The sequence below is a fragment of the Carcharodon carcharias genome, chromosome 6 (assembly GCF_017639515.1).
Source record: "Carcharodon carcharias isolate sCarCar2 chromosome 6, sCarCar2.pri, whole genome shotgun sequence".
Taxonomy (NCBI): domain Eukaryota; kingdom Metazoa; phylum Chordata; class Chondrichthyes; order Lamniformes; family Lamnidae; genus Carcharodon; species Carcharodon carcharias.
The window spans coordinates 133,037,326-133,055,373 of NC_054472.1; the positions used below are offsets into that span (position 1 = coordinate 133,037,326).

Consider the following 18,048-nt stretch of genomic DNA (forward strand, 5'->3'; position numbering starts at 1 on the left):
AGAAGTCCTAGCAAAACTAGAGTCAATGGGAATCGGGGGAAAACTCTCTGTTGGTTGGATTCATACCAAGCACAAAGGAAGATGGTTGTGGTTATTGGAGGTCAGCCACCTCAGCCTCAGGACATCACTTCACAGGGTAGTGTCCTTGGCCCAACCATCTTCAGCTACTTCATCAATGAGCTTCCTTCCATCATAAGGTCAGAAGTGGGGATGTTCGCTGATGATTGCACAATGTTCAGCAGCATTCGCGACTCCTCTGATACTGAAGCAGTCCATGGGCAAATGCAGCAATACCTGGACAATATCCAGGCTTGGACTGATAAGTGGCAAGTAACATTCGTGCCACACAAGTGCCAGGCAATGACCATCTCTAACAATAGAGAATCTAATCACTGCCCCTTGATGTTCAATGGCATTACCATCACTGAATACCTCATTATCAACATCCTGTGGGTTACCATTGACCAGGAACTGAACTGGATTAGCTGTATAAATACTATGGCTACAAGAGCAGGTTAGGGCGAGAAATCCTTTGACAAGTAACTCACCTCCTGGCTCATCAAAGCCTGTCCACCATCTACAAGGCACAAGTCAGGAATGTGATGGAATACTCCCCTCTTGCCTGGATGAGTGCAGCTCCCACAGCGGTCAAGAAGCTTGACACAATGCAGGACAAAACAGCCCGCTTGATTGGCACCATATGCACAAACATTCATTCCCCGCACCACCAACACACAGTAGCAGCAGTGTGTACCATCTACAAGATGCATTGCAGGAATTCACCAAGGTTCCATACACAGTCCCTTCCAAACCCACGACCATTACCATCTAGATGGACAAGGGCAGCAGGTAGATAGGAAAAGCATCACCTGGACGTTCCCCTCCGAGCCACTCACCTCCTGACTTGGAAATATATTACCGTTCCTTCACTGTCGTTGGGTCAAAATCCTGGAACTCCCTTCCAAACAGCACTGTGTGTACCTACACCACATGGACTGCAGCGGTTCAAGAAGGCAGCTCACCACCACCTTCTCAAGGGCAACTAGGAATGAGCAATAAATGCTGGCCCAGCCAGCGAAGCCCACACCCTGTGAATGAATTGGAAAAAAAGTCCTAGCAGAACTCATAGTGCTTGCTGCTGGGGTTATAAGGAGGCCCTGAGAAGATGATCACAGTGACCAGAGACAGGTAATTCTGAGCTTTAAGGGCAGGGATTGGGGGGAATCAGAGAGGGGGATTGGGGGCCAGATTTTAGAGAGCAAACAGGGAGGGACAAAAGGGGGCCTGACATATTAGGGGTTCCCCTAATGCACACAGGGCACCCCTTTCTTCCCGCCTTTTCAAAGAAGCTATTTCAAAATCGACCTTTTGTACTCTGGCCCACCTGTCACTGCCCAGCATTTTATGGCAGTAGATGTGGATTGAGGCCTTTAATTACCACTTAACTGCTCACTGAAGGGCCTCAATTGGTCTCAGGGCAGGTGGACTGGTGGGTGCCTTACCTAACCCCCTTATTATATGAGGAACAAGTTGGAGGTGGGCAGGAATAATGTGGGATGGACTCCTGAAATATTTCATATGCTCCCCTGCCAAAAACACACCTGGCAGGGGCTGTAAAATCCAGTCCATGCAGTTTCTAAATATGCCTTTGCCTGCAGAGGATAGCAGTTCTTTATCACACTCTCTATTGTCCTTGCAGAAAAAATGGGCATGTAACAATTAGAAGAGGGCCCAAACAGTTGGAAGGGCACCATACTTGGATGAAGTTGGTCCTGATGAAATGGGCACTCATTGTGGAGATGCTGATTACAGAGCACAATGCACTCATTAAGGGGGTGCAGTGCACTCCACCCTATCCAACAGCATGCCAAACACAGAGTTACATGGGTAGCTTCAGCACTGCAGAGGCTTGAGCTCTCCTAGGCTAGCTCTCATCAACTCATCTTGTTTCTTCCACAGGCGCAGACATTCACTTCATAACACCTTGTCCCTCTCCCTCCCTGGCCCCAGAAGATCAGCAAGGAACTGAAGAAGTACCATCACACTTTACAAGTGTACTGCCTACCAATGAAGATACTCTCACCTCAGTGGGTCCTGACATGCATTTAGATAACAAAAACGCTGGAAAAACTCAGTAGGTCTGACAGCATCTGTGGAGAGAAAGACAGAGTTACCATTTCGAGTCAATTTGACTCTTCTTCAGAGTTTTTCCAGTATTTTTTGTTTTTGTTTCAGATTTCCAGCATCCACAGTATTTTGCCTTTATTTTATGCATTTAGATAAGTTGTCACAGGGTTGTGATCATGGGACTAGTGTGCAGGAGGAGGTGCCAGAGGCAGAGGCAGGCCTGGTCAGTTCCCCTTGGAGGATGGAGGACAGAGACAGCCCTGCTCAGCTGGATATAGATGTAGGGCCTCAGGAATCACTGTAAAGGAGGCTGTACATAAAACAGAAACAGGACATGTGTTCCCACATCTCAGAGTTCCCTGAGGCAGTTCACAGTCATGGGCAGAGAATGGAGGAATCCATCCAGCTCATGTTCACTACAATGGCTCAAGAATATCAGTGCATGGACTCCTCCATAGAGTGGCCAACCTCATAGAAAGCCATGTGTTGCAGTACTTGGAATGTCTACAGGAAATGTGCATTGACATCCAAAAGATGCATGCCACACTGTGTGGCCTGGACCAGTCAGTGGCGCTGGTAGCCTAGAGATGTTTGGAGTTGATGCCAGTTGCACTCAAGCTGATACCCTCCTTCAATCATCCAGAGTGCCTGCCAAGAGCTCAGGTTGTCACGGACTAGGTTGAAGGTGCCACCCATTTTGGGGCATTTTCATCATCCTTGAACTCCTTGGCTCCTCTGACAGTGGGGGCATCTGCACAGGAGGGCCAAGTGACAGAGACTGCTCCTGCAATGATGCAGGTGCAGCAACCTCTGGAGAAGCCCTCTCAGGTACCTCAGTGACAAAGATGACTGCCACGTGCACACCAGCTGCAAGCCAAGACAAGTGAGTAGGCTGCCTCTACCTACTCTGAGGCCACAAGGGAAGCGCCATGCAGAAGTGACCAAGCAGAGCATTGAGTTGGTCACTAGAGTATCTTCTTGCTGTATCTGTGCACTATTTCTCTTTCTGAGCACTACTATTGACACTTAAAGCCACATCTGAAGTTCCTTCTATTATTGGCAGGATGCGAAAAGAGACATGAGTTGGTGAAGGAAATAAAGGGTCCCTCCAGGGTGATGGAAAGGTATTTGGGCAGGTTGCCGCCTTCATTGGAAGTAAGAGTTTAGACATTTCAGGCTGTGTCTTCAAATGATTGCTAGCACAGATACCTCAAACTGAATTCCATACCATCCCCTTCATCTTGGGACAGAGGGACCCTGGCATTCATGGCATCCTGATGAGACCTTCGCAACCTGCACTGTGCCTATCCACCTACCTATGTAGCCAGAGCACCCCATTTTCTCCACTTTCTCCTCCTCTCCCACCTCCTGCTCCTTCTTTTCCTCCATTGATCTGTATCCTTTCAAAACCTCACTATACATAGGGTCCATACCTCTCTGGAGGATCATGTTACGGACAGCACCAGGGACCCACCACAATGAGTGTATTGGAGGGTACCACCTGACCAGTCTAGGCACCGGGAATGCATTTTCAGAAGCCAGATGGCCTGCTCAATGTTGTCCGAGTGAGCAGGTGGCATTGAGCCTGTTACCTTTGTGCCTCTGTCTGGAGCCCTTAGAGCAGTGAGTAGCCATTTCTGCAAGGAATGTGCCTTACAACTGAGGTTTCACCCATGCACTTTGGTTGTTGGAGTGAAGAGTTGCAGTAGCCTGGTTTGAAAGGAGTCATGGCAGCGGCCAGGAAAGGGAGCACGTAAGTGGAGGAAGCATTTGTTGTGGCCGCAGATCAGCTGAACATCAAAGGAGTGGAAGGCTTTCCTATTGTTTGGTCTTGTTGACTGATCGCGAGGTGGTGCAATTGATGATGCTCTTCACCTGGGGAAATCCAGAAATGGTGGCAAAACCTACTGCCCTCGGGGATCGTGAGGTCTCATCCATCATGAAATTAATGTCCAGCTTTAGCAAAGAGGGCATCAGTGAGCTGTGCAGCAATTTCAGGATGCTACAAAGGATCACAGTGGATCCTTGGAAAGAAGCAGAAGTTCAAGGACGAGATCTGCACCTGAAGGCTATGGACCAATTGCTGGAAAGTGGGATTAAAATGAGCAGTTAGTTCATTTTTTTTTCTCTTTTTTTTTTGACCGGCGCAGACACAATGGTTGAATAGCCTCTTTCTGTGCCGTAACTTTTCTATGGCTCTAAGGTCATAGTGACTTTGATGACTACAGGCATAACATAGTGAGGAATGCTGTGAGATGTGAGATCTTTAGCGAAGAGGGCACAGATGTCTGAGACCATCTGCCTGGAGAGTTGCAGGCTCCTGTGGTACTATTTCCTGGTCATCTCCAGGTAGCTCTGTACTCGTTAGTGGATCCTATTCTGAGGGTATGGCCTGTGTGTCCTTCCTGACCCTAATTTCTCTCCCCTGCCCTCCTGATGCCCAGGGCTCAGTCCTTCTTGCAAAGGGCGTTGCTCTTCTCATCACTGAGCTTAAAATCTGAGAGTCATACTCTCATTACCAACTGCTGCCTTCTTTGCACTCAGCTGGTCACCCATCTGTCCTTGCCAGCATTGGCCCCTGCTTGCTGCCAGAGGGTGACAACACCCCTGCAGCACCACTCAAGCGTTTGCTGTCCACTCTCCTCAGCACCTGTGCTGCGCCAAGGGCTCCTGCTTGTCAATGGCCAAGTCCCCCATCCGCCCAAGATAATTCCCTAGAGTAGTTATGACTAACTCTCCAGTATACCCAGCACCATTCACTTGGTCTGGCCCCAACAATGCCTGTAGCCCATGCACCCCCATGAAAATCTCACCACCTCCCCATTAACAAGTTCTTGATGAGTTCCTCAACCACTTTAATTGTCTATGAACAAGAAATGGCCTGGATTGTTTTGCCACTTCCTCCCGCACCACCACCCTGGTGAAAATGGCTAGCACCAGATACAGCATTAGGATACCTGTATGCCAGCTAGCAGTGGTATTTTCAGGCTCGTCTGCCTCTGTTCTTGACCCACACCCCACCCCAGAAGGGCCCAAAAGATAAACCCTGTGTGTCTCAGTGAAAATCCTGGGTCTTTGCCATTGGGAGGGAAGTTATTCTGGGCATGTTGCAATATTAAACCTAGCTCTTTGCCACTAGCCAAGCTGATATAGTGCAGCTACAACCCTGGTATCTACCCAGCAATGTGGAAAATTGCCCAGGTACATCCTGTACACAAAAAGCAAGACAAATCCAATTCAGCCAATTACCACCCCATCAATCTATTCTCAATCATCAGGAAAGTGATGGAATGGATCATCAACAGTGCCATCAAGTGGCACTTGCTTAGAAATAACCTGCTCACAGATGCTCAATTTGGGTTCTGCCAGGGTCACTCAGCTTCTGACCTCATTACAGCTTTGGTTCAAATGTGGACAAAATAGCTGAACTCCAGAGGTGAGGTGAGAGTGACTGTCCTTGACATCAAGGCAGCATTTGGCCGAGTGTGATATCAAGCAGCCCTAGCAAAAGTGGAGTCATGGGAATAAAGGGTAAACTCTGCTGGTTAGAATCATACCTAGCACAAAGGAAGATAGTTATGGTTGATGGGGCTCAACCAACTCAGTTTCAGGACATCACTGCAGGAGTTTCTCAAGGTAGTGTCCGAGGCCCAACCATCTTCAACTGCTTCAGCATGATCTTCTTTCCATTCACTGATGATTGCACAATGTTCAGCCCCTTTTGTGATTCCTCAGGTGCTGAAGCAGCAAGACGTGGATAATATCCAGGATTGGGCTGACAAGTGGCAAGTAACATTCGTGCCACAGAAGTGCCTGGGAATGACCATCTCCAACAACAGAGAATCTTACCATCAGCCCTTGACATTCAATGACACCTGCAGAGGAAAAGAGGCACCCTCAGCCTTAGTCCCACATCTAAATTTAATGCTATAACAAGATGAACTTAAGGAAACAAATGACAAAGGTGTTAAACACCACACCAACTAAACATGACCTCATTGCGGGGCAATGCAAAAGCACCAGTGAGAAACCCATGGTCTGCCTAAGGTGCCTTAGTTTTATGCTTTTGGGTGCTACGTCTAGGTGCTGTCCCCTCGCTGGCACTGGCACCTGAGACAGCCTGCTCACTGTGCTGTCCTGTTGGCCTCGATGACCTTGGCGGCTGTCCTCTGGCCGGTGGAACCTGTGCTGGCCCTGCCTGGGAGGGAGCAGCCAATTCCACAGCTGGCATCTCCCCAGTCGTCACAGCCTCATCGGATGCAACAGTCACTGGCAGAGGGGTGGAGGAGCTGCTGTCCTCATCTGGAGCACTCTGAGAGGAGCCCGCAGAGACAGCAGGCAGCTGCTGCACTGATGTGAGGTCACTTTGGACCTCCCTGCTCACCATAGATAGATGGGCACCGAGCTGGAAAACTTGGTGCCCAGACCATCTCCCACATTGGCACTGACCAGCTAAGGTCAATGCCGATGTGAGGGCTTGCTGGTCCAAGCACATTCCCAGGAAGCCTTGATTGGCCTCTTGAAGGAGCCTCTCCATGAGAGTTGCCATTGTCTCCATGGAAGAAGCATGGTACTCGGCCATGAGGCTCATTGCATCGGCGATGGTCCGCGTCAACTCCTCCACCACGGAGACCAAGCCAAGCATAGCCTCATGTATCTCCGCCAGATCCTCCCGCACACCCTGCTGGACTTCCAGCATTTGCTGCCTCACAGACAGCTCCGGAGGCACATCATCAGCCACCAACTGAGCATGTGCCTGGTCTCCTCCAGTCCTCCGACCGCTGGTGCCATGGGCACTCTCTGTCTCTGCCAGCTCTTCCAGCTGTGAAGTGCCCTAACCACTGTACCCCAGGACACTAGCCAATGATCTAATTCCCACCAAGGTGCTTGTTTCTGCGCTGGTGCCTGCCTGGCAGAGATGGTGTGGTGCTGGTGCGTCAGAGACTTCAGGGCCCTCAGGTGTGAGAGGGGCCCCTGTGCCTCCTCCTCCCAGCCCTGCTCCAGTGATGCTGAAAGGAAGAACAAGGACAAGGACATTTGATTAGTTAATATGGAGACAACGTCAATGTTCATCCCTGTGCCCTGGATCATTATACACTCATCCTTCCATAAGCAATGGTCAAGCCATGTTGCAAACTTCAATTACTGAACATTCAGCAGCGTCATGGCTTCTGGAACACTAATGGTGATCTCAGTGCTGGGCTAATATACCTGCCCCTGACACCCCAGCCTCACCAACACCGGTGGACCTGGGCGCATGGCGCCTCTCCAGAACGGGGGCCTCCTGCTCGAACCTGGTAATGATGACCAACTGGGCTGGCCCTCCCCCAGTCCTCAACTACTCGGCGGAATTATGAGCATTCTTCTCCTGATAATGAGAAACGAGCATTGATTAGTGCATCTTATACCTGTAATCTCTTCGCTGTCATCCCACCCCAACCAGACTGGAACATTGCAGGGCTCCAGTGCCTCCTCACCCCGCAGCTGCCGCACACTCACAGAAAGATGCCTGGCCTGTACCCCACCTTGGCCAAATGCAGCCTACATCACATTTAGCATCACATGGTCCAACCTTGCAAAGCAAGGAGGTGCAAGCACGTGGCACGCAAAGGGCAGCAGATGGATCAGTGCCTCACCACCTGGAAGCTCACCTCCCAGCATGTCAGCACCCTGACTTTGACATGTTTTGCAGTTCCAGCACTGCACCTAGGTGCAGATCCTCCAGGTTGCTCCCAAAACAGTAACGTGGCTGTCACTGTACCACATGCTGCAGGTGTAGAACCCATCTCATCACCATCCTCTCAGGGTGACCTCAGCATGGGCAATATCTGCTGGCTCACCCAGCGAAGGATACATGCTGTCAATGATTCAATGCAGTAACTGCACTCAGGGAAAGCCTACCTGCTGGGTTGAGTGACCAATGCCAACATAGTACTCACCCTTCAGAGCGCAAAAGGTCATTGAAATGCTTGCAGCACTGGATCCAGGAGTGTCGCACCACATCGCGGGAGCTCACTCACTATCTCCACCACCTCCTCCCAGGCACATTTGGTCATGTCGGGGGGGGGGGGGGGGGGGGGGGGGGGGGGCCCTGGGGGGGCCCTCCTCCTCCCATCCCCTGGGAATGAGGATCTCCCACCATGTTGCCACCTCCTTGAGGAGGGCAGCAAGGCAATCGTCTGAGAAATGAAGGGTACAGTGCCCCCCTTGCCCTACCCTCCTGCCTGGCCTGCTGACCAGCGCGCTCCGGGGACCCCTTCTGCTGGCCAGGTTTGACAGCCTTTGCAAGGCTGCAGGAGCACTTTTAAACAGGCTGCCGGGTTTCCATTGGACCTGGCGGTCATAGCAGTCCTGCCACTGCCCACCCACTCCCACTGTCCTCAGGAGTCGCGTTTCACGCTGGGCTGGCCATAATTGGCCTGCCCGCGTAAAATGTCGGCACGGACCAGGTTGCAGGCGGCGATCAGGTCCACTCCCGCCCCTGCCCAGCCTCGTACGGCCTGCCTGACAGGCAGAAAATTCTACCCCTGGAGCTTCACTTGAATGTTGAAAAATAATGATAATTCACAAAACTGAAATTCTGAAGTCTGAAGATATTCTGCTAACTTGAAAGGTCTCCTGCTATTGCTCAATCACACCTTCTGATTCACAAAGCAAGAGAGCGCTTTCCAAAATGAATGGACAGAATTTTTCATTCGACATGCAGGCATGCATTTGACCTGCTCGGGCGTGAAGTAGCATGTGATGACGTTGTGCGAGTGTCCCAATGTCGTTGCGCACTCGCATATTATTTCAGTCGGCAGGCGATTGCAAGAGTCGATAGCGTGCCCACCAACAGTTAAGAGGCCATTAAAGTAGTAATCAACAGTGATTTTTCACTGCCTATCCAACATTACAGTTGGCGGGCAGGCGAATCGGCCAGGGAGGAAACCGTACCCAAGGGCGGGATGTGGTTTCCAATATTAATGAAAAAAAAAGATTTAAAAATGTTTGGACAGAATTTACACCAGCCATATGTTCAGGTGACTGATCCTGATGCGTGGATTTTTTTTTTTTTTCGGCATTTGAAAATTTTTATTTATGGCTTTTGAATTCTTCAGCTTCGAGGCAGCTCTCTGCCTTCAGGGAGCTTTCTTTGAGTGCTGCCCCACACTCACGCTGACTTCAGCACTTCCCCTCCTCTTGCCCCCAGGGTGCTCATGCGCCTTTCACGTTGGCTGGCCATTAATTGGTCAGCCAGCGTGAAATGGTGGATGGGGGCCGATCATGGGTGGTGGCCCATTTCCTGGCTGCTCCCGGGCCTGCCGACTGCGCCCACACGCCAAACTCAAAATCCTGCCCCATGTCTTTCATGTCTCTCACAGGCATTGCACACTTATAGAGAGAAGCATCTGACAAGCAGACTGCTATTTCCAGATGAACATTTCTTTCACCTAATTCAGCTATTTTATCCTGCACCTTACCTATTCAAGCACCAGCTATACCCATTTGGAACATATTAAGACAGATACTATATAATTGGGTGAATCACAGATCACCAGTCAGTAGGAGGAGCTTAGAGACAATAATGAGGAAACAACTAACTGTCCCCAGAGAGGGCAGAGGTGGTTGTTCTTGGCTGAGGAGGTCAAGAATCAAGATCACAGGAGGCCAGACTTAAAAAGAGATGTGCCCAGTCAGCAGGGAGCCATACTTATGGGGAGTGCATTGCTGGCAATTATGGGCGTACAGCCAGTTATTTCCTTTTTCATCCTTATCTTCTTATTGGTCCATTTATTTGTATGGTTTTATTTGTTTTGCAGGACTTGAAACTTGAACCACTGGAAGAAGAAATATTGGAGGGAAATGCCAAATCTGTAAGTCAGCCTCAGTTTACTTAAAAATCATTTCAGTCACTTGGAGCATGAAATTATTTTTGATCATCTTTGGAAGTAAAGGAAGGAAGGAAGCAAGCAGAAATCTAGCTCACCTCACAAGTTTATAATCCTAGAATTTTGATATCTAATATCCCCAGCATTAATTTGGACCATTGAGCTATTTTATTGTAATCACCAAACTAGGTAGTTTCTTGCCAGAGTAGGTCTATGCACCCTTTAGGAAAACAACTGGAGCCAGCTCAACAAATCAAACTGTATAATGACATGCATACTGAAATCAATCACCGTGTACAATTGAGATGACAACTTTTATACACAAGTCCCAAGTTGTCAGGTGGGCTGATTTCTGTTGAGTATGTTACATGTTTGCACTGTGCTGGTTCTCCAACTCTCGGTTCTGGCAATAATTTAGAAGGCTTAACAAAGTGAAATTTGGTTTTCTTTTGCTTCACTTTGATTTTGTCACTAAGTCCTATTACTACTTCTTGCTTCAGTAAATTTTTACCTGTTGGAAGAGTAGTCTGGGTGCAGTGTGACATCAGTCGCTGGACTGGACTACTTTCCATGCCATCAGTAGGTGAGTTTCTCCACTTAAAGATTGCCTTGTACACATCTGTGTTGGATCTAACCAATTTTTTAATGATCCCTTTGGCAATTTTCACCACTGTCTCAGCCTTTCCGTTTGATTGGAGATAGTGTGGAGATGATGTGTAGTGTTGAATGTCCCCATCATTCATGAAGTGCCGGAACTCTTTACTCATGAATTGAAGGCCATTGTCACACATCACAATGGTTGGGAATGCCATGATGACTGAAGTCTGCTTTCAAGCATTCTACGATCTCACTGGTAGTCCTTGGTGCCAGTTGGTCTAGCTCCCAGTAGTCTAAATAATAGTCAACTATGATGAAATAATCAATTCCAGCGAGAGTGAAGATGTCTATTCCCAACTTCATCCATGCTCTGTCTGGGATGTCATGAGTCATGCGGGGCTCTTTAACTTGCTTGGCTTGATGTTCATTACATGCCCTGTATTGGCTGACATGTTCCTTAATCTCATTGCTCATGTTTGGCTAATAGAACACTTCTATTGCCTTCTGTAGACTAGACTCAATTTCTTGATGGCTACACATGATGATACACTGTAGCACCTCTTTTCTCAGCTCTGTAGGGATAATGACCCTAGCCCCTTTGCACAAGATACCATCTTAGGCAATGACTTCAATTCTGCATGCCCAATACTCTCTTGCAGCACATATACTTCATGGTCATTCTTTTATTACGTTCCTGTAGGACTTGAAGAGTGGCATCTTGTGTAGTTTGCTTGATCTGAGCAAGACACTGGTCTTTCAAATTCATCGAGTGGAATCTTGTGCTTTCCCCTGTGGTGAGTTTGGTGGCAGGGGGCATTTAATCAGATGGATGGGGACCCCACCAACTTCCCAAGTCCATGAGTTTTGATGAAGAGTCATCATTGACCCAAAATATTAACTGTTTCTCTCCACACATGCTGTCTGAGCATTTCCAACATTTTCTGTTTTTAATCCCTCCATTCCTCTACAATTCGCAGAACCGTACCATTTATAATGCATTCCCTTGCCTTGTTCATCCTCCCCAAATGCATTGCCTTATACTCCTCTGGATTGAATTCCTTTTGTCATTTTTCTGCCCATCTGTCCAGTCCATTGATACATTCCTGCATTCTACAGCTATCTTCTTCATTAGCAACCACACAGCCACTTCTTACACTACCTGTAAACTTCTTAATCATGCCCCATTAATTTAATTCTAAACCATTGATATATACCACAAGAGCAAGACACCCAGTATTGATCCCTAAGGAACTCCACTGGAAACAGTCCTTGAGTTGCAAAAGCACCTGCAACACCATTACACTTTGCTTCCTTCCACTGAGACAATTTTGGATCCAATTTGCCACTTTCCATTGGGTCCCATGAGCTTTTAGTTTTCTGACCACTCTGCCATGTGGGACCTTGTCAAAATCCATGTAGACCACATCAAAAAAGGATTGTCTAACTGACAAGAAACATAACGTTGGGATAGATGGGGCATTTTCAGGTTGACAAATGTAACAAGTGGAGTGCCACAGGGATCAGTGCTGGGGCCTCAACTATTTACAATCTATATAAATGACTTGGATGAAGGAACAGAGTGTATTATAGCCAAATTTTCTGATGATATAATGATAGGTAGAAAGACAAGTTGTGAGAAGAACACAAAGAGTCTGCAAAGAGTGGGCAAAAATTTGGCAGATGGAGGATAATGTGGGAAAATGTAAGGTTGTCCACTTCGCTGAGAAGAATAGAAGAACAGAATATTACTTAAATGGAGAGAGATTGAAGGATGCTGCAATACAGGGGGATCTGAGTATTCTTATACACGAATCATAAGAAATTGGCAAAGTACAGCAAATAATTAGGAAGGCAAATAGAATGCTGGCTTTTATTGCGAGGGGAATGGAGTCTAAAAGTAGGAAGGTCTTGCTGCAATTGCACAATGCATTGGCAAGACCATACCTAGAGTGCTATGTACAGTTTTGGTCTTATTTTCAGAGGGATATACTCACATCTGAGGCAGCTTAGAGAAGGTTCACTAGGTTGATTCCTTGGGTGAAGGAGTTGCCTAATGAGCAAGATTGAGCAGGTTTGGCCTATACTCATTGGAATTTAGAAGAAAGAGAGGCGATTTTACTAAAACATGTAGGGCAGAATTTTACGCAGATGTGCCTGACCCGATATGGCATGAACTTGCGCCAGATGACGTCAGGCGAGCGTCCCGTCATTCAGCGCTCACGCGGTACTTCAGTCGGCAGGTGCATGTAAAGTTGGACGCGCGTCTCTCGACAATTAAGAGGCCTATTGAGGTCACTAAATATAGAAACATAGAAATCAGGAGCAGGAGTAGGCCATTTGGCCCTTCGAGCCTGCTCCGCCATTCAATATGATCATGGCTGATCCTCTATCTCAAAGCCATATTCCCGCTTTCTCTCCATACTCCTTGATGCCCCTACTCTCCAAAAATGTATCAATTTCTTTCCTGAATATACTAAGTGACCCGGCCTCCACAGCCTTCTGAGATAGAGAATTCAACAGGTTGACCACCCTCTGAGTGAAGACATATTTCCTCACCTCAGTCCTAAATGACCTGGCCCGTATCCTGAGGCTGTGGCCCCTGATTCTACACGCGCCAACCAGGGAAACATCCTCCCTGCATCCAATCTGTCTAGCCCTGTTAGAATTTTATACATTTCAATCAGATCCCCTCTCATTCTTCTAAACTCTAGCAAATACAGGCCCTGTGGAACAAATATCTCCTCATACGACAGTCCTGCCATCCCAGGTATCAGCCTAGTGAACCTTTGCTGCAATCCCTCTATCCTTTCTTAGGTAGGGAGATGAAAACTACATGCAATACTCCAGGTGTGGTCTCACCAAGGCCTTGTATAACTGCAGTTAGACATCCCTACATCTGAAATCAAATCCTCTTGCAATGAAGGCCAACATACCATTTGCCTAATTTCTTGCTGCACCTGCCTGTTTACTTTCATTGACTGGTGTACAAGGACACCCAGATCCCTTTGCACATCCACATTTTCCCAATACATCATCATTTAAATATTTCTCTGCCTTTCTGTTTTTCACACCAAAGCATATAACTTCACATTTATCCACGTTATACTGCATCTGCCATGTGTTTGCCCACACACACAACTTGTATAAATTACCCTGAAGCCTCCTTGCATCCTCCTCACAACTCATAACCCTAACCAGTTTTGTGTCATCAGCAAACTTGGAAATATTGTATTTGATTGCCTCATCCAAGTCATTTATATCTATCGTGAATAGCTGGGGCTGAAGCACTGATCCCTGCGGTACACCACTAGTTACCGCCTGCCACCCAGAAAAAGACCCATTTGTTCCCACTCCCTGTTTCCGGTCTACCAACCAATTCTCAATCCGTGCCAGTACGTTACCCCAATCCCACGTGCTTTAATTTTGTCCACTAGCCTCTTATGTGGGACCTTATCAAAAGCCTTCTTGAAATCCAAATACACCACATCCACTGGTTTTTCCTTATCTATTCTACTGGTTGCATTCTCAAAAAACTCCAGTAGATTAGTTAAGCATGATTTCCCTTTCATAAACCTATGCTGACTTTGTCTAATCCTGTTAATGCTTTCCAAGTATTCTGTTACCAAATCTTTTATAATAGACTCTCGCATTTTCCCCGCTACTGATGCTAGGCTAACAGGTTTGTAATTCTTGTTTTTTTCTCTCCCTCCTTTTTTAAATAATGGGGTTACATTTGTCACCCTCCAATCTATAGGAACTGCTCCAGAGTCTATAGAATTTTGGAAGATGGCTTACCAATGGATCTAGTATTACCAGGGCCACTTCCTTTAGTGCTCTGGTATGTAGATTATCAGGCCCTGGGGAACTTTCAGCCTTTAACTCCATTAATTTCTCTAGCACAATTTTTTTTTACGAAAACTGATTTTCAATTCCTCCGTCTCACTTGACCCTTGGTTCCTTAACATTTCTGGGAAATTATTTGTGTCCTCATTTGTGAAGACAGAACCAAAACATGTGTTCAATTCTTCTGCCATTTCTTTGTTCCCCATTATAATTTCCCCCATTTCTGACTATAAGGGACCTACATTTGTCTTTGCTAATCTTTTTCTCTTCACCTATTTATAGAAGCTTTTAAAGTCAGTTTTTATGTTCAAGTTTACTCCCATACTCCATTCTTCCCTTGTTGATCAATCTTTTTGTCCACTTTTGCTGAATTCTAAACTGTTCCCAATCCTCAGGCTCACTGCTTTTTCTGGCAATTTCATGTGTCTCCTCTTTGGTTCTAATATTATCCCCAATTTCTTGTATAATCCATGGTTGCACCAGACAGGAATGAATAATTGTTGTAATTCATATATATGTTTCTTAAATATTAGCCATTGCCTATCCATCAACAACCCTTTTAGTAAGGTTCCCCAATCCATCATTGCCAACTCGTGCCTCATACCCATGTAGTTCCCTTTATTTAGATTCAGGACTCTAGTTTCAGGTTCAACTGTTTCACTCTACATCTTAATGAACAATTCTATCATTTCATGTCTTCCCCCCCGCCCCCCCCATCACCCCCAACAAGATTGTTAATTAATCCTTTCTTATTGCACAATCCCCAGTCTAGGATAGCCTGCTCTCTACTTAGTTCCTCAACATATTGGTCAAAAAAACCATAATGTACACATGCCAGGAAATCTTCCTCCACACTATTATTGCTAGTTTGATTTATCCAATCTATATGTAGATTAAAGTCACCCATGATTACAGTATTCCCTTATTGCATGTGTTTCTAATTTCCTGTTTAATGCCTTCCCTTACACCTCCATTAATTTTTGGGGGCCTAGAGACAACCCCCACCAATGTTTTCTGCCCCTTGGTGTTTCTTATCTCCATCCAAACAGATTCTGCATAATGTTTTTACGAGCCATTATCCTTCCTCATCATTGCATTGATTTCCTCCTTTACTAACAGTGCTAACCCACCTCCTTTCCCTATTTGTCTGTCCTTCCTAAATTTTGAATACCCTTGGATGTTCAGTTCCCATCCTTGGTCACCCTGCAGTCATGTGTCCGTAATTGCAACTATATCATAACCGTTTATATCTAATTGCATTGTTAACTCATCTACCTTATTGCTAATGCTCCGCGCCTTAAGATACAATGCCTTTAGACTTCTCTTTCTAACCTTGCTGTTCATCCTAGCTTTATTTTGCATTAAGACCACATTTATTTTTTGTCCTTGCTTCTTCTGCCTTCCACTTTTGCTTCTTACTTTTCTGACTTTCAATTCTATCCTTATTTCCCCATCTCTGTCTCCCTGCTCAGGTTCCCATCCCCCTGCCACAGTGCAATTGTCTTTAATTTCACATTGCCTGTCCAACCTTAGTGTCCAAGCTTTTTCCCAGGGTGGAAGAGTCAATTACTAGGGGACATAGATTTAAGGTGAGAGGAGAAAACTATAAAGGTGATGTGCAGGGCAAGTTTTTTTACACAGAGGGTGGTGACTGTCTGGAATTCGCTGCCAGAGGAGGTGATGGAAGCAGGTACAATAGTGGTGTCTAAGAGGCAGCTTAACAAATACATGAATAGAATGGGAATAGAGGGATAAGGACCCTGGAAGTGCAAAATGTTTTAGTTGACGGGCAATATGGTCAGCGCTGGCTTGAAGGGCCTGTTTCTGTGCTGTACTTTTCTTTGTTCTTACAGTTCGCGGATGGACGAATCAACCAGGCAGCCTTTATGTTTTTCATCAAACCTCAACCAAGGGTGGGATGAGGTTTCCGTGATGAAATAAAATTAAAATTAAAATCTAGGGACAGCATGCTTATCATGTATATGTTCAGGTGATTGATTGTGATGTTTGGACATTTTTTTCCTAATTTTAAAAACTTTATTCAATGCTTTTCAAGTCTTCAGCTCCCTGAGGTAGCTCCCTGAAGGCAGGGAGCTTTCTGTCAGCGCTCACCTGCGCCTGTGCTGACATCCCGCCCCCACCCTGGCAGCGCTGAGCTTCTCAGTGTGTGCTATACACTGGCTGGCTGTTGATTGGCCACCCAGCGTGAAATTGTGGTCAGGGGTTGATCGCATTTGGCGGTCCGTTCCCCTGCCGATCCCGGACCGCCGATTGCACATTAAGTTTGAAAGTGATATAGTTAATTCTGAAACTAGGGTCCAAAATTTGAACAAAGTAAACTATGGAGTTATGGAGAGAAAATTGGCTATGGTAGTTTGGGAAAATACACAGTTTTTAAAGTAGTATTAAATGGCCTACAACAAATAAAAATTCCTCTAAGACACAAAAACCCAACAGGAGAGGTGAATCAAGCTTGGCTAACAAAAGAAGTTAAAGATTGCATCGGATCAAAGGAAGTGGCTTATAAGATTGCCAGTAAAAGTGGTAAGCTTGAAGATTGGGAACAATTTAGAATCCAGCAAAGGAGGACCAAGAAACTGATTTAAAAAAGGCAAAAGAGAATATGAATGCAATCTAGCGAGAAACATAAAGGCAGAACATGAAAGCTTCTTTATGTATATGAAAAGGAAAAGATTAACAAGTACAAATATGGGTCCATAACATGTGGAGACAGAAGAATTTATAATGGCGAATAGGAACTAACTAATTACTTTGTGTCGGTCTTCATGGAGTAAGATACAGAAAATCTCCCAGAAATACTAGGGAACCAAAGACCTTGTGAAAATAAGGAACTGAAAGGAAGTAGTATTAATAAAGAGGTAGTATTCAAAAAATTAATTGAACCGAAGGCTGATAAATCTCCTGGACAAGATGAGCTTCATTCAAGTATTGATGGAGGTGGCCATAGAGATAATGGATGCATTTGTGGTTATCTTTCAAAATTCTATAGATTCTGGAATGGTTTCCGCAGACTGGAAAGTAGCAAACATAACCGCCTATTTAGGAAGGGAGGGAAGAGAAAGTGGAGAACTACAGATCTGTCAATTTGATGTCAGCAGTAGGGAAAATGTTAAAATCTATTATAAAGGACATGATAGCTGGACACTTGGAAAGTAATGATATGACTGGGCAGAGTCAACATGGATTTATGAAAGGGAAATCATGTTTGACAAACCTGTTGGAGTTTTTTTGAGTTACTTGTAGCATGGAGAAAGGAGAACCATTTGGATTTTCAGAAGGTGTTTGATAAGGTCCCACACAGGAGGTTAGTAAACAAAATTAGAGCACATGGGATTTGGAGGCAATATACTGGTGTGGATTGAGAGTTGGTTAACAGGTAGAAAACAGAGAGTAGGAATAAATGGGTCATTCTCACGTTGGCAGGCTGTTACTAGTGGGGTACCGCAAGGATTAGTGCTAGGACAACAGCTGTTCAGAATCTATATGAGTGATTTGGATATGGGGACCAAATATAATATTTCCAAATTTTCTGATGATACAAAACTAGGTGGAAATGTAAGTTATGAGGAGGATGCAAGAAGGATTCAAG

The 18,048-nt window shown here is 46.0% G+C and overlaps 1 protein-coding gene across 1 annotated transcript in view; it reads left to right on the forward strand.

Annotated features, from left to right (window-relative positions):
* LOC121278831 (N-terminal EF-hand calcium-binding protein 1-like) overlaps nucleotides 1-18,048 on the forward strand; it is a 273,038-nt gene that overhangs the window by 234,075 nt on the left and 20,915 nt on the right. Inside the window, exon 9 of the mRNA XM_041189290.1 lies at nucleotides 9,930-9,983. Within this exon, the coding sequence (XP_041045224.1) occupies nucleotides 9,930-9,983 (54 nt within the window). The remainder of the gene's footprint in view (nucleotides 1-9,929; nucleotides 9,984-18,048) is intronic.